At 39.2% G+C, this 22,121-nt stretch overlaps 1 protein-coding gene across 1 annotated transcript in view; it reads left to right on the forward strand.

The window, feature by feature from the left end:
- BICC1 (BicC family RNA binding protein 1) overlaps positions 1-22,121 on the forward strand; it is a 92,963-nt gene that overhangs the window by 37,459 nt on the left and 33,383 nt on the right. Inside the window, exon 3 of the mRNA XM_032116350.1 lies at positions 8,278-8,347. Coding sequence (XP_031972241.1) covers positions 8,278-8,347 — 70 coding nt within the window. The remainder of the gene's footprint in view (positions 1-8,277; positions 8,348-22,121) is intronic.

The raw sequence follows: 22,121 nt of genomic DNA on the forward strand, positions 1-22,121 counted from the left end.
TGTTATTCCCTGAAGGAGACAAGTGTGCTTGGAGTTGTGAAGTTGCAACTGGGCAAATGTTTCATGTGTGTACCAAAATCTCTTCTGGTAATTATTAGGAGCTTTGGAGTATAAAGGAAGACTAGTGGTTTCTTTTCTTCATTTTCCTTCCTGTCCTTACATGTAACATGCTTAAACTGTAGCTTCGAGTTTTATTAAATGATTAGCACCTCAGGAGTTACTGAGGCCATTTTGGAAGCATGATGTGGTGAAACCATCCTTTAAAAACAATTGATCTTTCAGTACAGGTATTTGGAAACAGTAGTAGTTTCTTTTCTAAAAAAGAAAACAAACAAAAACCAACAAAAAACCCCAACAAAAAGCAAAAGAAAACAAAACCCACCAAAAACAAACAAAACCACCAACCCCCCTGCAATTATTTGAAGATGTGAAACGCAGGTATATCTAACTGCATCTGTAATCATATTTCGGTTAATATCCTCTATGCAATAGTTATTAATGAATGTGCATTACTTCTTATTTGTTTAGGAGGCTCTGGCAACAAAGGCAGCAAGGAAACTTCCTCAAGTCCTGTTTGCTTATCTGAGACAATAAAAGAGCTTGGTTTGCAACATCCTGTGTTTTCTCTTGTATCTTTGAAACATACCTGTTATGCTGATCTGGGACAAACCTAACTTTTGCAATATTCTTACATGTCAATATATTCACACAGTGTTGGTGTATGCATTTTGTAAGAATAGCTGGAATATTCTGATACAAATAAACCTATTTAAAAGCTAATTTTCTGTCTGCAGCAGGTCAGACTGAACACTGATCAGTCTTCCATTTTAATCTCTGAACATGAAATGTATTTAGAGCTTCAAATGCAAGGGGCTTAGGGCATTTTCTGGCATTAAAAATATTAATCATTGACCTGAGACTAAGATGTCTCAAGCTAATTATTATTCTTGTTCAGGAGTAACTTCTGAAGGGCTTTCCATGTGTCTTCAGCCATGACTATTCCCAAGCTGCTATTTGTAACTGTAGTTCCCCTAGGGCTGTATTTCCATTTCTGATGGCAACCACTCAGCTCTCGGTTTCTCCCCGTGTTATTTTTCTTGGTGGTGAGACCTCGTGAGCTGGTGGTGATCAGACATTATCATGGGTCTTGTCTCTGTTTCAACCACAGGAGCAGTTTGGAGCTGCAGGAACTGGTTCCACACATTCCAGATTTCTGGGTGGAAATCAGTATCTGCACTAGCATTAAAATAACCTCTTGATGGAGAGCTTGGCTCATAGCATGAGACAAGGATATATTAAGGCCATACGTTTCCAGAGTTGGCTTCAAGTGCCTGGCTGGGATGGCAATGCTGGCATCCAATTTACATTGAGCTTCCTCTCATTTAGTTTCCCGGGAAGAGGAAGCAACTACTTGGAGAGGGCAGCTTGGATCAGAGGGCTGAAAGAATGTCAGTGGAAGTTAACATTTGCAGGAAATCTTGGGATTGAGACATTTGTCTCCCTTTTGGCAAAACCCCACCCAGTGGAAAGGGGACTGTTTGGGTTGGATCAGTGTCTCTAAAAAGGTAAATCAAGAATGCTTACTTAACTTTTTGCTTGGTTCAGGCAGAGCTAAGTGGTGGGAAGGCTTCGGTTTTGTGGAAAATGGCATTTGTCCCATCTGCAGTATAGTGGCTGTTCTGCTAAAGTAATGGAGTAATTACAAGGATTTTTATTTTTTTCATTTCATCTCTAGTTTCCTCTGTGCTGCTTCTGTTACAATGGGTGCTGTCTTGAGATTTGACCTGTAATATGAAGTTTTAGTTGATAAAGTTCAACTTTATGCCACTTTATTGCTATACTTAAGACTGTGCAAGATCTCTTGCGTTGTAAAGCAACAGAGAAGGAGTGGTTAAGTGGTTTGTCACCATAGTCTCAGCTGAGGTGCTTGATGCTTTTAATTCTGAGAGTTAAACCCTCCCTTAAAATAGAGGAGGGATTTCCTTCTCAGAAATTTTTGTACATTTTACCTTGGGGGGAAAAAAAATTAATAAAGAGGAGACAAGTATGAGAATGATACAAGTCAAGAACATACACTGGGTTTCTGGCTTGTAAGGAACAGAATTGCTGATTTTGCTTTCAGAGAGGAGAGGTGGATGCATGTTGGTATTCTAACAGTGTTCTGTGGGGACTTCATTTTTCAGTGATACTTTTTCTTAGAATTTTTTTGTATTGTGTAAATTCTTAATGCTGTTCAGACAAATACTTTTATAGATCGTTGTTTTGCATGCTTAAGTATTTTTTTTTGGTTTTGACTATGCTTTGTCATTTATTTAAAACGAAAGTGTTACCTGTGACCTTTGACTAATATTTCCACTGAGAGTAAACAACACATTCAAATCAAGTGAAGGGCTTCACTGTTTCTTCATAGGTAAGAGCATTTGATTGATTGATTTTTACTCTCACTGAACTTTATTTGCTGTATTTGTTAAGTACAAAGATCTGTAAATGTTATTGTTGCAGAAGGTTCACTTAGTGCAGTTTTTGGATGCAGCAGCAATACTGCAATATTTGCTTAAACAAGACCCTTGTTTTAAGAATCATCTCAGTTCTTTTCAGGTGAAGTGAAGGTTAAAAAAGATGCAGTGTGTATATGCATACATGCATGTGTTCTCACCCCTTCTAGGCTAAAAATCCCTTACTGGAAAGGGAAACAATAAAAATTCCAAAGCCATAGCCACATAGGCAGCTTTCCCAATTCCATCTTTAGTGATTTAGGGCTTTTACGTGTAAACCTGAAAGTTTGAGTTGTAAAGGTGATGTTTTTTACTCTGCTGCCTTTATTGCTTTTCTATTTAATCTGTTCATTAGTATATGAGTTTTGATACCCATTGATCAAAACTATGAATAAATACGTTGCCTATGATGTTAACCTTGACCTCTCATTTTAGTTTCAATACCTCTTCATCCTGCACATGCTTGCCTTAGCTCTTGATAAGGTCTTTAGGAATAGCTGTGAATACCTTGTGAAGATGGTGAATTTGTTGAGTCAGTAGGGGCTAGGATTAGTCCTTAACAACAAAACAGCCTGTTCAGTGCTCTGTGGAAGTCTGTCTGCACAAAAGTATTGGCCATGAGAAGTTGTAGGGAAGCATGTTGGTGTTTTGCTTAGCTTGACATGAAGCTGGGTAGCAGTATGCGGATGGGAAGCAGGCAAGTTTTCCTTCTATTCCCTTTTTATATGTCAATCAGAAACACTTTAATGTTTTTTGATAGTTATTTTAGCATTTAATAAAAACTTGAAATAAAAATCAGTGTAATAGAGGTGGACAACTGAGTAGGTGATGATCAATTTCCTGCAGTATTGAAGCAAATGACTTGCAGTGGACAAAAAAATATGTGAGAGTATTGATCCTTATCCACACTGCTTATTCCATAGGGTATCATCTAAAATAATGACATATTACACTTTTCCTAGACAGGTGAAATTAGGGAAGGAGGACTAGCCAAGCAGTCACCTGCAGGAACTTTTCTGAAAATGGGTCTGGGTTTCTGACAGTTGGAGTATAAAATGGGAAAATCAGGAGCCCTGCCTTGAAGACACACAGGCACTCGTGTCCTTGGGTGTGGGAAAGCCCTGTTGTCCTACTGCTCCTTTCTGTACAGACACACAGCTGGAGTTTGGTGCTTGTCCTCCTCGTGCATCGTTGGGTTGTGTACTTTAAACAGTTCACACTTACGTGTGTGCTATCAGTATTGACAGTCTAAAGTAAGAAAAAATTTGCTAAAGAATTCTCTGTGTTTTTTGGTTTTGATTTTTGGATCTGATGTCACTCTGCGTAGGGGATGAGGTTCTTTGCCATGCAGAAGCACGGGCTGGAAATTCTGGGTAGTGTAGTCTAGAATGTGTGGGGGCCTGGGGCCACGTGCCATTGCTGCTCCTCAGGAACAGGCCCTTGTCCTCACCTGCAGAATTAGTGCTAACACTGTGGAGTCAGGCTGTACTGTCTAACTTGGAGTAGTAGCTGTGACAAACAGTGAATTCTTGATTGGAATTCCTTATGGAGATCACCTCAGGGGAAAAGAAACCACAACAGGGCTTGGGATGTGAATCCATTGCTGTACCCAAATGTTGGCCAGACTTCCATAAGAGCTACATACTTGCACCAGGCCTTGGGCTAAGTTTTGTAATCTCTTATTTAACTCCTTGTTTTCCTCAAATTTCCTCACCAAATCAGTAGTCCTTGATGCTGCCCCACTGATGTGCTCTGGCAATACAAGTGTTTCCTCTGGCCTCACCAGTTTTGGAGTTGGAACTCACAATGGGTAACTTCACACAACCCTCTTTTGTGTCTTGTTCTTCCTTCCCATCCTTGTTCTTGCCTTGCTTTCTCCTGCCCTCCAAACAAAAAAAAAAACCAACAAACCATTAAATGTAATAATTCTGGTTCCAGCTACACCCATTGCTCTGTTCTTGCTGCCAAAAGTCATGTTCAGGGATTAGTCATCCTCTCAGATTGTGCTGCATCACCCCTTATGCATTGCAAGAGGAAGAGCTAAGGATCACCCCATGCAGAATGTCACTTGTCTGCTGTGACTCTTCCCATCAGGTCTTCTCCTGCTCCTATGGAAATATATATATTTAAAATTTTCATATAAGTTATATTCCATGATTCAAATAAACAGTAAGAATAAACTTGTTTATACAGCTGGTGGTGCATACAAGCCAAGGGGACTAAGACGACTTTTCTGAAAGCTGAAGAGGCAAGATGAGCACCTAAAGTCTGTGAAACCAAGTATTCAGAGTCTGGGCATAACAATTTTATGGTCTAAAGTGAGATTGTCTCTGAGGTACTTTTCCAGGTGGTATTGAAGTCCAAACTGATTTCATTTTTTTCTTTTCCCCACTTGTGTGGAAAAAGAATCTCACTTAAGGGGGGAAAGTGGGGAAGGAATTCAGGCTGGGAAATTGCAGAAACCCAGTAGTAGATACAGGTTCCTGTCTGACCCATTTTTCCTTTCACTGGGATTAATAACTGAGCCAGAAAAGGCCAAGATACCCAAATCCCAAAGGTGGGAAGGTCAGAAATAGGTAACTTACCAACACTAACTATAAAGAATAATACTTTGGTTTAATGTGCTTGCTTTAAATGAAGAAAGGTCTGTTATATATGTTGTTCTTGTTCATCTACTGTGTGTAAAGTATTTCCTTTGAATTCTGAAATACTTGTGGGCTTTGGGGGAGTTTTGGTTGGTTGGTTCTGTTGCATTCAGGACATTCCAGTTTCCATCCAAAATCAGCTAAACAAAAAATACAGCATAAAAAAAAAAAATCATTTCTTACTGTCTTAATGTAAAAACTCCCCAAAGTGCTTAAACTGTAAACTTTTCAAGCTGGAATACAAGGAAGCCAAAAGCTTGTCTTCCAGCTGCTTTACAGTTAGACTTTTTTTTGTCTTGAAGGCCCAATGATTTGCAACTAGAGCCAGTTTTTTTCAGGGTCAGAGTACAGTCTGATTTGTTTTGTTGGTGTCTTCCAGTGTTTTGCCCTCTTCTGTTTTTTCTCCACTGAGAATAGCTTACATATTTTGGCTCATAAACACTACAATTACACTTGGGGAAAGGGGAGGAAGGAAAGTTGTAGAAAGACAATTTCTTATGTTTTCCCTCATTTTGAGAAGAAGCATGAGGTTATTTACTAGGATATTAAACCTTGCTGCCAGATATGCCTAATCCCTGTGGTCAGTTGATCCCTCAAGGCCAGGAGAGCACTGATTAGTACTCACTCTGTCACTTATTTTATATGAAAATAAGGGAAGCTATGCAGAGGTGCTGTTCTGCAGAGATCATGAACTCTGAGTCATCCCTAGGCTGAATTTCCTCTAAATGTTATGTAACTCAAGTATTTATACAATTGGAACACATGCATTATAGCTGGAGTACTTGTGAGTTCTCTTTTTTTGTTCATGTGAGAGCAGAACCCCTGTTTTCAGGGCATGGGGCATAACACTGAGCTTTCACTAGTAAAGCTGTTCCACTGCAACATGCACTTGAGGTTTTCATGGAATGATTCCAAATTTATTTCAGGAAAAAAAATCTTGGCACTTAAAACTGCCTGGGTTTGAATGGTAAAACTGAACAAAAAAGTTGATGCAACAGTGATCTATGGAGATTTCAGTATCATCTTTACTTTCAAATTTAAGTGCTCTAGTAAAAGCTTAGTTCCTTGTTTTCTTTGTGGTGCTCTGCTGTTATAATAAATACAATACATAAATAGTAAATTAAATACAATAATGCTTTAAGAAGTAAGTGGTGTAATTTAATTTCTTTTTAAGAGTTCCTATGAAAGCCCTGGTTTATTGTAAAGTTAACAGCCTGGAGTTGAAAGCCAGCACAGACTGAGCATTTTGATACTTCAGCAAATGTACTTCATTTAAATGCATACTGACTTTTTTTTTTTTTTTGACTAAGACAGGAGATTAACTTGTCTTTGTAGTGACCAAGTTCTCTTTTGGGTCCAGTGTGGCAATTTTTAGCATTGCATTCTGCAAAGAGCTTAAGGATATTAGATAGCCAAATCTCGGTGGCTGGCAGTCAGACTGCTTTTCTTTTGAAGATCTCATATGCATCTTTCTCATATGTCCCCAGAATGTGCATCTCTGAAGTTGTGGGCTTTCCTTTTATTTTAGTTTAGCGTAAGAAACAGGGAGGATTTAATTTCTTTTAAGACTGAAGTCTCCAACCTTTATTGAGAGCGTAAAGGACGGGTGAGATGTAACACTTGTCTTGAATGGCATGCATTCTTCTTCTATCTCCTCTCTTGTGGTTCCTTTCATGTTGGATCTTCTGTAACTCAGTCCTACACCATTCTTTGTTTTAGCATCTCCCTTTTCCTTTTAGCTAGTGCCTTCCAATTTTGTATGTATTTCACTGCCTGTTGCACAATTAAAAAAAAAAAACCCTGGCCCAAAGCCTATTATCAGAGACAAGTGAATTCTTTGAAATAGCTTTTTTCACATCTGGATTGAAAAATGGTGAAAAGTATATATATGTTTCTGGTAGAATTTCACCCTCCTGAAAATGTTTTATTTCAGCTGTAACTTATTATCCAATAGTTGCTGAAACTAAAAATATAGTATAATGAAGTCTGGCTGACACTTTCAGTTTTTCCATATGGTGTACTAATCTGGAAATTGTTGTGTCCTTGGGATTTGGAGGTAGAAGATAAGAATTAAGAACTGTTAGAGAAATCTGCCTTAGTTCTGAATTATACTGTTATGGAAAACTTACTGGTATGGTAGCTGTTTTCTTAATGCATTAGTTCTCTTCTTGGAAGTGGCTTTGCTAATTATTTTGACATTTTAATTTTTTTCATTCCATCTCAAGTGGGATGAGAGGTATGAGCTCATCATGCTTGTTGGTGAGATCTCAATATAAAAGGGGAGTCCTTTAGTCTCAGTAGACATGCCCAGCATTTCTAGGAGCTGCATTTCCATTCATATATCAGAAGTCAACCAGTTCCTTCTCCTGTCTTACTACTAAATGGGTTTGTGAAGCGCTGTAGCTCTGTGCCAGGATGAAATTTCAGTACAATATGCCTGTAATAGGGCTGGTGGAATTTTCACTGAGCCAAAGGCAGCAGCAGAATGAGAGTTGACACTGAGCTGAATGACTGCATGGTTTTCACAGTATAGGAGTGTGTGCATAGCTTTTCCCTGTTGGCTGGTTGGAGATGGACAGATAGGTTGCACACTGTGTCATAATAAATAAATGCTGTCAAATGTCTGCTCTGATCTGCTAAACAAAGAAGTAAAAATTCTGGAGTCTGGATAAGCTTATAATGAAAAGCTGCTTTTGGGTAAAGGTGAGGCAAATCAATATATCTTGACTTACAGAGACTTCGAAAGACTCGATTTAAATTTGATAGGCTTTACTTAAAAACCATTCTAAGGTAACCAAAGAAATATTTGTGTTGAATTGTAAAGGTCTGAAATTCCCTCTGAGATGGAAGTAGAGCCTGCTGTAGCTATTACTGGTCATTTGAACTTCACGGAAGCTGTTAAGCATCTTGGGTTTGCTCTGTGGAATTCTTTTGGATGATCAGAACTCAGCCACACTTATTGACAGATGAAAGTTCTCAGGAAAACCAGAGAAGCAGTTAATGGCTTGTGCTATTTAAAAGTAATAATAATCAACAGATTTAGAAATGGTAAACATCGTATTTTCAGAAAATGAACTTATGCCTTTGCAGGAGAAAAACAAAAACTTAATTTTTTGAAAATGCTTTCTTTTTAATAGATTATGGAAGAAACAAATACACAGATTGCTTGGCCATCAAAGTTGAAGATTGGAGCAAAATCGAAAAAAGGTATTTTATTTTGTTCTTACAAGGTGGGATTAGTTGTTGGAGTAGTAAAACTGCAGAGTAAAGAATTGGATTTTTAGTCACACATCAATACTGGTCATCTGAAGTATTTTCATTTCAGTCTACTGTTTCTTATAGAAATTTCACATTGAAGTTATCTCGGCTTTATATAGGTGTTTGATATATAAAAGCCATTTTAAGGAGCTTGCAATTCTGTGGGTACTTTATTTAATCAATACTGTTGTACTTAATGTATTAAGCATGTGTGCCTTCTGCTGTATAGTTCTGTATCTAATCAGAACAGTTTCTTTATTTTACAGCAGCCAAAGTTGGTGTTTCTGGTAACATTTTAGATGAGTGGGTGTTCTGTGTAGTTTTATGTTTGTTTCTGTAGAGTACAAAGATGAGTGTTGGCCAAGCCCAGCAGAGCAGTAAATACTCATTGTGTCCCTGACAGGGACAGCCTGCATGCTGTTTTGAGTTCTCTAAGAAACCTAAGTGGAGCTGTTTCTTAGGAATGACCAGTATTATGTTTTAAATTATGCTTCTTTTGGAAGTCCAGCCTATTCGTGTGAACTGAGTGTGCAGTCTGGAACATCTCTCTTTGAAATAAACCTTCTTGCTCTGTTCTTAAGGAGTCATAACTGTGACTGATTGAAAGCATCACTTAATTTGTCTTCTGCACAAAAAAATTAAATTGGGAGTGATTTTTAACATTGCATATGTTTCTTCTGTTCAGGCTGATCCATATTAAAAACCAAGAACGTGAACTTCAGATAATTTCTCTGTTATGTACATAATATATAGGTGGAGGTGTGGGTTAACCCTTAGAAAATGAATAACATCTCATGGGAAGAAAATTGATCTCTTTAGAAAGGTGCAGGATTAATAAAATTTTTATGGTGTAAAGTGAGATTGTCTCTGAAGTACTTTCCCACATGGTATTGAAGTCCAAATTGATTTCATTTTTTCTTTTCCCCACTTGTGTGGAAAAAGATTCTCACTTAAGGGGGGAAAATTGGAGAAGGAATTAAGATTCGGAAAAATGCCAGTGTTATGTATGTAGGCATTAATATGTGGGACTAACATTTATAGCAATGCAAGAGTGACAAGGTCTCAGTGCAGACCTGAGGAGTTCTGTGTACTTTGTGCCTGAGGTGCAATGAATTGATGCACACCTAAAGCTCCTCAGGAAACTCAGGCATGAGAGTTTGTTTTTCTTCCAAGGACAGAAAAGAACATAAAGTGGTGCCTGCACAATTTTTTCCCTAATTTAAATGGACTTAGTTCTGAAGATGAAAAGCATGTATGAAAGGCCAAGAAAAGAGGGGTAAGAGAGGGGTTTGGCTGGGTTTCTGCATTGATACTTGGAGATGCAGCTTTAAAGTAGATTAATTTAACCTCTTTATTGGTGACCTCAAGTGGAAGGTAATGTGGTGAAGCTCTATCAGTATATGGAACAAATTTGAATACTAAGGGAAATTAAACAGCTGAGAGTTACGAGCTGATAAAAATTGAAGAAAGGGAACACATACTACAGCTGGGCATACTGAGTGTATCTGCAGTGGGAATGATTATCCTGGAAAGTCTTCATGCCAAAAGAAACCTTAGCTAGTGAGATAGTGATGGGCTGTAAATTAGACATTTTAGCAATATGCTGTACTATTAAAAAAAGTGTTTCAAATGCCTGTGGATTTCAGGGTGGCTGTAGAGTTCTTGTAGAGATTTGTACTCTGTGGCCAGCTCTGGTGTGCTAAGCTGTGTATATATACACCTAAGATAGTAAATTACAGCATGTGTACAAAGAACCCCCTTAACCCCGAGGTTCCTATCTCTTGTGAAATAAAGTGTAGTTTATATGTTCTGTTTACACTTAATACCAATTGTTTGCAATTCTGTAAGTTTCCATTTGCAGCTACGGCAGCTGTTTATATAGGGGGAAATATTCCAAGCGTTTAACATACTCTTAGCTTCACTTAATGACATTTGGTGATTGAGAGGAGAGTCTGCAACAAATAACTGGCCAGCTCTCTGGGGACTTGAACTCAGAACATGCTATCTCTGCCTGTCTCCTTGGCTGGGAACTGAGTGCCTGAGTCATTCCGTGAGGGAGCAGCATCTATGGGTGGACAGTGTTTTACCCCAGCCTTACACGGGGCCCGATCATAATCAAGACATACCAGATTTTTTGTGTTATTTTGCAGTATAATTTGCCTGCAGTTTCAGCAGCTTTGCATTCTGTGTGTTGTGGCCTTAGGTCATTCACAGCTTTCCTCCAAATACAGGGGAAAAACAGTCTTTAGGAAAACATTTCTTTTCTTGCTGTAATATTGGTCAATCTGTCATGAAACGCTTAGGGCTTAATGTATCATTCTTCTCCCTGCTGTTGACAGTTTCTAATTAGACACCACTGATACTAAATCAATAAGGATACACCATGTTTTGTTTTGAATTGAAACACAAAGGTATTGAAATTTACAGCCAAGCTGTGCGTAGTAAGGTTCAGCAAGGATACGAAGATTAAGTTCTGTAAAAGATGTGGAATCTTTCTTGATCTTGTAGAAAAAAATATGCTGTAATGAAGCTGAAGCACCAAGAGTAAATGACTTGTGAACTTCTGTATCGCTTTTCTGTTATATGGATTACAGCTTTTAAATTGAGGAGTCCAAAATGCTACCTAATAAGTATCATCATGGTAATTCATTAAGTTACATTTGATAAATATTTTCTGATTGTTTTTTTTGAATTGCGGAAGACTGATGTCTGAATTTAGCATAAGCAGATTTTAAAAATTTGCTCAATCATATTTATTATATGAGTTTTCTAAAATACCTCAATGCAAAGCTAAATTTAAAAAAAACCAACCAAAACAATTATCAACTCTCAACAGTTTCATAAGAGCAAAACAGGAATTTCCTGGTTTTAATGAACACCAGATGCTGCAGCCTTGCTCTAGTGATGAGGAGGGTTAAAGTATTTTGAAATAAATGTTTAGAAAATACACAAACATATAAATCTTCTGTAGCATCTTAAAGCAAGCCATTTGTTCAGGCTGGCACAGAGATCCCGTAACATTAAGATTTAGGGAGGGAAGTGAACAGTTTAAAGCACTTCATGGCTGATTCCATCAGTGATGAAAGAATTGGCACTGGCGTGGTTTGCTCTCCTTTGCGCTGGTGCTGTAGAGCTCAGGGTATACCAAAGCCTCATGGTCTGGAGGTCTGAGATCTCCTCCAGTCTGGTGAATTAAAGACCAGATTGAGAGAGAGTTACTTTTGCTCTCAACATGCTTTTTCATTGTGTTGTAGTTACTTCTCCTTAGGAATGCTGTTAATTGTCTTTTAAAGATTTATTCAGTGGTATAAAAGCATGAGTAGATTGCCAAATCCTAAATTGTCAGATACTGTAGTTCCACAAACACTTTCCAAACAGGCATAAACTCATGGGATTTTCCCTCTCTCTTCCCAAAATACTGACCTGTCTTGTTCTTGTTTCCAGCCCTTTCTGTGGGGCTGTCATTGGTGCTCTGATGGGGGACCAGGATGGCTTAAAATTAGCCGTGGATAACTCTTAATGTTGGAGAGGGGGAGTTCCTTGTGCATTTGCTATCTGTTTGAACCCTAACTTTATGTGCTCATATGTTTCCCCATCTGTTTGTATGGATCTGGAATGCTTAATGCCTTGGGAGCAGGTGAATGTCATGTTACTCACCAGCAGAGCTTGTTGATGGGTATTGAAGCTATTTAGGAAATGGGTATATGGAAGTTCACATTTCACCTATGTTCCTTACTCCTTTTTATTTCCAAATTCTCCCTTCCCCAAACCCCTGTGTCCCTTTGTATTTCAACAGCCATAAAGATATTATGGGATATGTGTGTGCTCAGAACGCAGACAGCCTTGAAATAGCTTTTGGCTAACAGCCACCATAAGAATCCCTTCAGCTCCTGGAAACTTAGTGGCCCTAAGCAGGAAGATGTTCAGAGAGTTGGAGCAGGGAATATTTTGGGAAGTTAAAAAAGCTGGTAAGGGGAAATTCAAGGTAAATTGAACTTAGAGTATAGTTGTGGGGTCTCTTCCACCAGTCATTTTTAAAAAGGACTTCTCTTGCTCTTTTTTCTTCCTATTATTCCCATATTTTCATTCCTCTTCTATTTTCTTTAGTTGCCAGCTCTTTTTTATCTATATCATATCTTGAAGTTACCATCTTACATCTTTTCTTTCTCTCCTGAGCTGCTATTATTTTATTTCACCTCTTATTTGCTGTTTCTGGCTTTGTGGTCTTTTGTTTTGCTTTTTCTTTTTCTATTTTTCCTCTCTTATCACTGATGCGTTTTAAGTTGGTCAATAAAAATCTGGTCCATGTTCTGCTTGTACTTTTTTTCATCTGATTTTACTTTTTACTAATTCTTTCATATTTTCTAATAACTTTAAAAAATTTAAACTAGTTTCTGTTACCAAAACAATTCACTGCATGCCATTTTTCATTAGTCTATCTCAAACACAGGTACAGAGCATGTCAAATTCATATCCAAGGAGAATAGCAAGGCACATAGAGGTACTGAAGGCACTGGAAGGTAGGCAGCAATAACTAGAACAGGGTCCTGCTGGCATTCATTGCCTGGCAATTTGGTTTCACACTTTTTCATTAAACTTTGCCTTTTGCACCTTATCTTGCAAGCCAAGTGCAACTATTTCCCTCTTTGCATCCTAAGCTGCAAAGGTAATGTGCACAATGAAGTTAATAACTGTAATACCACACTTGAGGCAAGTAACTACAGAGAGACTTCAGCCAAGTTAGTAAAACCTCACTCTCATTTATTGGAATGTTGTTTAGGTACAAGGGAAGCACTTTGCCCGCTCCAGGAGGCACTGTGATAAAAGCTAGAGCCTCCTTTCTTGTTAAAACAAATGTCACTGCATAATGAACTCAAGGCCAAACTTGGATGTGAGTTACTGCCTTGGATATCTAGAGTAAGTTAAAATGTTTGTCGTTTCAGACCTTTAAATCAACTTTCAGTTGTTTCCCAGTACTGTGATAGAAGCTGAAGTTTATATTTTCAGATGAAACAGGGAGGGAGAGAACAAAGAGCTGTGGCATCAGGCCATGCAGGCTTCTGAAAGTGTGCAAATAAAACACCAGGTTATTTATTCTTTTCCCTTAGGCTTTCTGACAAATCTTAAATCTGATTGTACGCTTTTCAGATAATTTACTTTTCTTTTCAAAAAGACTTAATTTTCTCAACTCAGTTTTTCAATAGCCTTTTTTGAAAGGAGTGCAGACTGCTTTTAATGCTAAACCTCTAGCAGTAAAATATCCGAGGAGTGGTTAATACGTGAGCAGTTCAGAGCTGTGCCTGCCTGTTCAGCATCCCATGTGCGAGCACTTCATCATTTACACACGTGTTCCATGGAGGGATTACATCATTGCTTAAAGCATAAATGCATCGTAAGTTAGGCAATATTGCTCTTGGTACTGCAACTGAGCTGAATCCCACATTTGTACAACGGAGAGACTGCCATTCCTGAAACACAGTGCAAAAAAACCACCTCGGATTAATGGATGCAGGTAGGACTTTGTCAATGCTTCTGTCCAAACCCAGTATTTTGTTATAAAATGTCAGTGGCAATGGAAGAGTTAATAACCCTGCACAGCACTGTTCTCTAGGAGTCACATGAGCTTTAAACAGCACTGTAACCTGTTGTAGTGTGTCTGGAAGTCTCTAGATTCTCCTTCCTGCCACAAAAACCCTCAGCCAACCAAAAACCACAACCCAAAAACTCCACCAAGCCAGAACACCCCTAAGCAAAGCAAAGGGCTCAGTGAGGCAGATGTTGAGAAACTTTGAGTAGAGTGAAAGGACTTGTGTAGCATCAAGTGGTTTTGAACCCTTCCTTCAGGAGATTCTTGTTACATTGATGGTATTTTATAGTAAATGCAAAGTTTAGGGGAATTAATAGATTTCTCTGCTTTCAATTATCGTTGGGATTGCCGAAATACTGAGAGGATTTTGGTCTATGCCACTAAATTTACATTACACACTTAATCTTTCTCTAAATACCAGGTGGCTTGGTGTTCTTTGGAGGCTGGCATGTCTGCAAAGTGCAGTTATATAACCTGAAATTTTCCCCAAGAAATTGGCCAAGTCTGAGTTCAGTCAAATAAGCATAAAAGCAACTAAAAATTGCCTAATAGTTTAGGCTATCTGCTTCTTTGTCTTATGTAACTCCTAAGTAGATGTGCTCTATGTGGTTTTGTGCATATCTTCACTGAAGGAATAGTGAAGAGTTGGGACAGGGAAATGGTGGAGCTGCTGAAATGTTCAAAAAAACAAGTACTCCTGGCACTCACTGCCATGGTTTAGCTGACAAGGTGGTGTTCAGTCAAAGGCTGGGCTTGATCATCTTGGAGGTCTTTTCCAACCTTAAAGATCCTGTGATTCTATATAGAATAACGACTGTTAGGTTTCCTTTATTTTTTAGGTCTTTGGTGTTTTCCTTTTCTTTAAGGCTTTACATCTATGTTCCTCCTTCTTAATATAGTTGCAGCCATAACAGAGGTTTTAAGTGTTTTCCTTAAACAATTTCCTTATTCTGGGCTGAAGAGACATTAGTTAATTTTTTCCCTTTTTCACAATGCATATATATTGTGCCTGATTTTAATTGTGTTAAAAAGTGATTTGGAACTAGCTGTATTGTGAAAAAACTCCAGAAATTAAGTACTGTATATTTCAGAGACGATTTAAGTTGCATGAAAACATTTTCTTACAGAAGCTACTTTTCTTAGTTACACTTGATTTGATCTTAATTCTTTAAATATAGAAGTGAATCCTGCTACTTTTCCAAAGACTACCCCCATGTAAATTGTGGGGTAAAAGTATTCATGTGAATAGGATTTACAAGTCCTCCTATAATTTCATTCACTTCTAAAATTGCAATCTCTTCATTTGTAGCCATATGTAACCTCTGAAAGTACATAAAAATGTCATGAATAGTACAAAACAACTTCATGTGCTAGAATTGCTTGTGTGCCTGCCACTACTTATCTGTGTTGCTGATTTATCGATTTTAAAGAAAAAAACACTCTTTACTGTAAGTTACTGTAAAAGCAATTGATAATATATGTTTCTGTAAATGCAACAATGTGCCAATGTGCTGAGTTTTATTTTGCAAGTCAGTCTTAAATGCTGAATGAGCCTCACCTGAGAAGGTCACACAGCATCCCAGGGACTACCAAATGCTTCAGAGCTGTTAATGAAACAAGGACTCTGACAGTAGTTTTACATAGTTCAGGTCAACTCCTGCTCTTGACCTACTTTCGAATCTTTGTGTGCTGTTTCTAGTGACAGTAATTGTGGCTTCTGCTGTTCTCACAAAAAAACCCCAAAACAACCCAAAACCAAAACGATGGAGTAAATGTGGGATATAATCAACTAATTTTCCTACCTTAAATTCAGTGCTATGAATAGCCACTTAATTGGTTTAGAGCCTTAAGCTCCAATTTAAAAAAAAGGGGGTGAGGGAATTAATCAGGCCCTTGGAGATCTGCAGTGATAATGTGGAGTTTTTCTGACAAACTTGAGTTTCTCACCCACTAAGATGCTTTTGAAAATTGTGCCAACTGTCCTGAAAGGCTGTACCCTAACTGTTGGTAGGAACCTAAAATGTATGGAGTGATTACTCTTCCTGTTCTGTGGCCTTTAGCTAGGGATGTAGAGTGATGCAGAGAAGAGAGCACCTAAACTTTTGAAGTTCCTGGATGGTTAAGCACTTTCAAACAGAGGTAACTTTTGTATTGGTTCACGATCAAGGTTTAATTTGTTTAGTCTCAGCACTGATCTCAGTGTGCAGATCAATGGAAGTGGGGGCTCAAATTGGCCAAAGTCATCCTACAGAGTTATTCTTGCAGAGAAGGTAATATGCTTTATCCCAGCTGGAACTCTGCTGGCAGCTCAGTGGCTGCTGCTGCTCCAAGATCTAGGCCCTAACAGAGCTGTTGGGTGCTTCCCTTGTTCATGTGGATCTCCACCCTTAGAGGCAGGGAAATACTCCCCTGTCCATAACTGCTGCAGTGGGATGAGGAAGGTGGTGGTTTGGGGACTTTGCTGTGGGCACCTGTTCCCTCAGGAGAGGAGCTTTTCACCTGGTTACACAGAGGGCAACAGAAAGGTGCTGTAAATGAGCTCTTGAATTTGCTTCATGAGTCTTTCCCATCTGTAAGCAGAAAGGGATCCCAGAGCACCAGTTTGAGACAATTCCATGTGATGGCAGTGGGCACAATGGTTTTTGATCACCAGACCCCAGGACAGCCTCATTCCATATTCTGTGAATAACAAAGGTGCACTCATGCGTGCCTTTTCCAAGCACTTGGAAAGGCAAGACTGGTAACTACTTCTGCTAGAAATGAAATCAGGGGAGACAGGATTGTTTTCACTGCTGGCAAACAGCACAATTGTGGTCTTCTCTCCCTCTCCTGTCATGTGCATGCTTACAGCCTGTCCCCTGCCTCCATAGCTCCCTGCTAGGCAGCTCAGCCCTGCAGCCTGGCATGCCCTGGTGCCAGTCCCACTGACGCAGGGGGCATTCAGGGCTGCTGGGTTATGGGGGCCAGTGCTCTTTTGTCAGCAGAATTTTTCCTAAAGCTGTTTAGTTTTGGTTCCCAAGGTATAAAGTTGTGGGTCTGACTTTATACCAGTTCAGTAAAGGTTTTCTTAAAAATCTTGGCATTTAAATGCCTTTTCCTTGTTGGTGCCATGACAACAGAACCATTGGTTTGGGTATTCTGTGTCAGCTCTCTCTGAGTGCAGCAGAATTCCCTTGCAGCTCTTATTTGGTCTCACTAAAAACAGGAAAAAAGATTCACCCTGTTATGCAATTATGCACCTAATAACTATGTATATAAGTAGATTTAAAAAAAAAAATGCTCATATCTTAAAAGTAGGTGAATTGCACATATGATTCTGCAATGGAATTGAAAGTTACTCATGCCAGGATATAAAGGGTGCTCTGTGATGTTTCTTGAGAATGCTGGCAGGATTTGGGGTGGGGGGAGTAAGATGGTTTCTTATCTATGCAGTTGCTTCATAAAATAAAATTTCAGTCAGATCTGGTACATGGTCTGGGAAATTACAAGTTTTTTCTGTTCCTTAGAATGGCATTAAACTTATTTTTGTGCTTGACCTTGTTACAGTAAAACTAATGCTATTTGCATTACTCTAGTACTTTTTCCTTTAGAGAAGGGATTGTTCATCCTCTTGAGTATTTTTCATGAGAGAAGATGAGCCCTTGGTGTCAAGTGTCCATAGTACATTTTTGGTCTTTTATCACCATGTACTTTTTCCTGGGTTTGGTTGAAAAAGTGTTAAGAAAGGTCAAGTGTCATGTTTCATCTTCTTTTAAGTATAACATATTCTTGCTTCCATGTGTTTAAATCCTAATGGTTGAGAAGGCTTAGAGGGATGTTGGGAAGTTCTTGCTGCCAAAATAATGCATTACTGTGTGCGGATATCTGACACTAATATGAATAACTGAGGGTGATAATTTCAACGCACCAGTTATGCATTAAGCATTGTTCAGTGAGTGGCAGTGATATGTCAGGTTAGTAAACATGATTTGAATTTTTGCTTTGATTTGGAACAAAAAATGGCTTGAGTGGAGGAGGCCAGAACCCTCCAGTGCTCAAAAGCATAGAGAAACTAAGATGCATAACAGAAATCTTCTTAAGAGTCTTGTCACAGTTTGGAGAGGGAAAAAAAAATCGTATGTCCTTGAATATTACTGGTGAGAACACTACATTTTTATACTTTGAAGCAATGATACCTAATGTGTGATATTCTGTAGCTGACCAAAAAAATTAAGAGTCTTTCCAGTTTGTTGATATGATGTTTCTGTAGCTGCCATCCCCGAAGAGGCTTTCCTGGGGACAGGAGCACTTGCAGGTAGGGCTGGCTACTGCATTCCCCTCTCCAACCCTGATCAGGTCCTAGAAACCTTCTGGAATTACAGTGTATGTGAGTATCATCCTCTCCCGGTGAATCTGATGTATTACAAATAAAATTTTGATATTTTTGTGTAATTACTTTGATTTCAAGCATTCTTTATATTGTGCATTCTAAATATAGACAGAGTCTGTGCCAAAGACCGAGTGCAAACTTACAAAACCATCATTGATAGAAATTCTCTTTAATGACTTCCTCTGGAAACTGTAATTTGAATCATATGATTTTTCTGAAATAGCAGTAGGAGGGAATATCTGAAAAATGGCTGTAATACAGTTCTCTGAATTTTAAGCTTTTCATCTGTACGAACTTAACCTTGTATAAAACTTTCTGGTCATTTCATTCTTTGATTATTTGGCAAGACTAACATTTTCTGTAAAGCAAGTCAGATCTAAAGAGAACAAAATCCAGGGCATAGCTAGTGTTCTGGTGACTTTTTTTCTTCTTGGTCCAGATCTTTAATGTTTAAAAAATATTTGTGTTTTTATGGTAAATGTTTGTTGAGCACTCCGGTAGTTTTGGCTTTGGAATTGGGTTAGTTTAACTAGCAAGACCAAAACCGTCTGGCAGAGCTTACCAACCAAGGCCAGTCACAGAGAGCTGCTGGCAACATCTTCTCCTTGTATTAACTCCAGTGAAAGGGAAAGGCAAATGAGCTCTTGTTAATGGGAACAAAGCTGTGGGAAAGGACAAAGTTGGGAATGAAGTGGAATGGGCAAAGTGAGAGACATGGAGAGGAAATGAGAGGTTGATGAGGAGACTGAAGCCAGTTGGAAAGAAGTAAGTGGGATGGCAGGAAATGTGAGAATAGAGTGAGGGTCTTGAAAGAAATGAGGGTTTTGCAAGAATAGAATAATAGACTTAGTGACAAAGGTGGTGTAGAGATAATGGGAAAACAGATGGGATGTGCAAAAGAGGAAGATGTTGTGGAAGGATTGGGTGAAAATGTATATTCCAAAAAGTGGAGAGGAGGATTGTGTTCAGAGGTGTCTGGCATGAACTCCCGATACATATCCTAGTCTTGGAAATTGAATCAAACACAATTCTGAGGTTTTTACTTCATTAATATCCTAGGGAAAAGCTGGTAAATACCACCGTATTGATGTGTACTTTCATTGCTGTCTGTCATAGGTTAGCAAGCATAGTCCCGGAAGGGACGTCCTTGCTAAGAGGTGCTTACAGTTTCCTCTGGGAACTGATAGAACCTATCAGCTGGGCAGTTTGAATATGGACAATTCTCTAAGCCACTTAAAGTTGTGATCACCTCTGTGATCCACATTTAAGAATAGGCAAACTCCCCCTCCAAGCTCTCTCTCGTTTCCGGCGCTGGGACAGGTGGCTGCGGGCCCCGTGTGGGGACCAGCGGGCCCGGCCAGGCCCTGCTTGGGCCAGGCTGGGCCGGGCCACGGCCATCCTGAAGCCATGGACCTGTTCCAGCCATGGAACCCCCCCACTGCCTTGCCGTGGGCAGCCGGAGCGGCTCGGCTCTCCCCCCTCTCCACTGCGATAAGAAAAATTCAACATTCCAGCTGCAAAGCTGCAAGGCCGAGGTGAGAGTAACCCTTTTATTGCTGTGAAGAGCTGAAAACCTGAGGGAAGAGAGAGAGGAGATGCTTAAAGCTGAAATTCTGTTGTGAAGCTATGATATATCAGAGTATCCCGTTGTAATTCCATGAAGATATGGGGGGTGGAGTGTTCAACTCGTGAGCAGAAGCACCTGTGCTGAGATAGGCAGATGCTGACGCAGCTGTAATTTCATGAGAAGTTTGGACAGGGAGAGATGAACCAGATGAGGACTTTTGCTCCAAATGGGAAAGGAGAAAACCTCAGTCCGTAGAGATGAACCAGATGAGGACTTTTGCTCCAAATGGGAAAGGAGAAAACCTCAGTCCCTAGAGATGCTCCCAGAGATAGTCCTAACGATGAAGATGATGAAGACCCTTTGCTCCCAGGGAAGGAGAAGGGCCTCTGTTTTTGTTTCTGAACGGCTCAACCTTAAAATTATACCCCAAAAAACTTCAAGAGTGCACCCTCGAAAGCAGTTGTGGTAAAAGCTGCAAGTCGGGGGAAAGGACTCACACGCAGGCAGAGAGACTCCTCTTCCTAAATGGACTGAACAATATTTGGAAGTGGGCGGCTGTCTCGTTGTGATAATGTTTTCATAGCATGAGCAAGAAGAGACTTCTCTTTCTAAATGGACTGAACAAGGTTATTATGGAAGTGGTAAACAGACTGAACATCTTAAGGGTTGTCTTTTCACATTGTCAGTGGGAGAAGGGAGGAAGGTGGGGGGAGGAGGAGAGTTCTGAAGGTGGTATATTTTTTTTTCTTCTTTTAGGTCTGTTAATAAACTTCTTTATATTCTTTCAAGTTTGGTGCCTGTTTTGCATTTCTCCTAATTCTTATCTCACAGCAGATAAACAGTAATGAGTATTTTGGACCAAACCACTACACTGTCCTAGACCAGTGATTCAGTGTCTAATATGTCACTACTCCCATCTGAGGTCTTTGTGCAGCTTCCATAAAGATGTAGTTTTGATGGCTGCAATTTAAATTTGTTAAACATTTAACAGATGTCTTGTCTTGTGTCAAAACATACATATGACTTAAAATACCAGGAATTCAAAACATGAATTTCTGGTCCATGGGAGCTGAGGATATTGGCAATTTCTACTAAAAAATCACACAACAGAATTAGAATGTGTGCAAGTAAACCAAGATGGCAATAAAAAGGATTAATTTTGAGTGCAGCTTTCATCTAGCTGATGGGATTTGTGTCCAGTGCAATGTCAAATAATGTAAACATTGTTTTGCAGTGCTGGAGGAGAGTAGTGGCCAAGAAAGTAAGCTGAGAAAATACTGGGCTTCAGGAAAGTGCAAGCTGTTTTGTGAAATTGGCTTAAAGTACTCTAATGCCAAACAGCTCCCACTGAGATTTCCAGCAGTAAATTTGTAGCTATACATGTGCAAAATGCATTCCTGTGTACAGTTCCCCTCTCCTGCTCCTACTGCTCTGAGTGCAGTGAGCAGTAAAGCTCATATTCAGCTCTCCTGCCTCTGGGTGCTGTCATGTGGAGGGTTGCAAAGGTGAATTGGTGCTCATGGGTGCACATTTGATCACATCAAAGAAATCTGAATTGTCAGATTGAACATGTGCTTTCTCTGAGGGGAAAGAATAATGAAAGTGGCTATTTGGGTGCAGTATCCTTTTATTTTCTTGTGGATTTGCTTACTGAAGGATGTTGCAAGAAGGGATACCTGTAGAAAAACTATGACAGTGCACATGGGTGCATTTGGGAGGGGAGCAGATTTTGGATTCCATAAGTAAAGATGGAGTTAGTTCCAGAGTGATGGGGTTGGAAGAAAAATAAACCAAAAGAAACTACTATAGAGAAGGCCATTTATAGCATGAATTATTGGTAAAATGCCAGACAAAGATAAGAAAGCTATGGCAAAATGGGTTATGCTTTTAATCAGCTGACTCATGATATTGAAAATTACTTCTCAGCAGTATAAGCAGCATATCAGCCCAAATGGAGAAATTGTCAAGAAGTAAGAGACTCTTGGCCATTAATTCTTTTTTTCTTGTCTCCCTAATGTACAATGACAGACACAGATATTTTTTGCATTTTTTCTTTTTCTTCATCTCCTGTTAATTTTGCAAATAAAACTTTAACCCCAGTCATTGCCAGCAGCAGCTGAAAATGATCATCTGCTAACTTAGATCTGAGTGCCTAAATTGCAGCTCCTAAAGCTGTGTCTGCAAGTGGCACCCTTTGCTG

The sequence above is a fragment of the Corvus moneduloides genome, chromosome 8 (genome assembly GCF_009650955.1).
Source record: "Corvus moneduloides isolate bCorMon1 chromosome 8, bCorMon1.pri, whole genome shotgun sequence".
Taxonomy (NCBI): domain Eukaryota; kingdom Metazoa; phylum Chordata; class Aves; order Passeriformes; family Corvidae; genus Corvus; species Corvus moneduloides.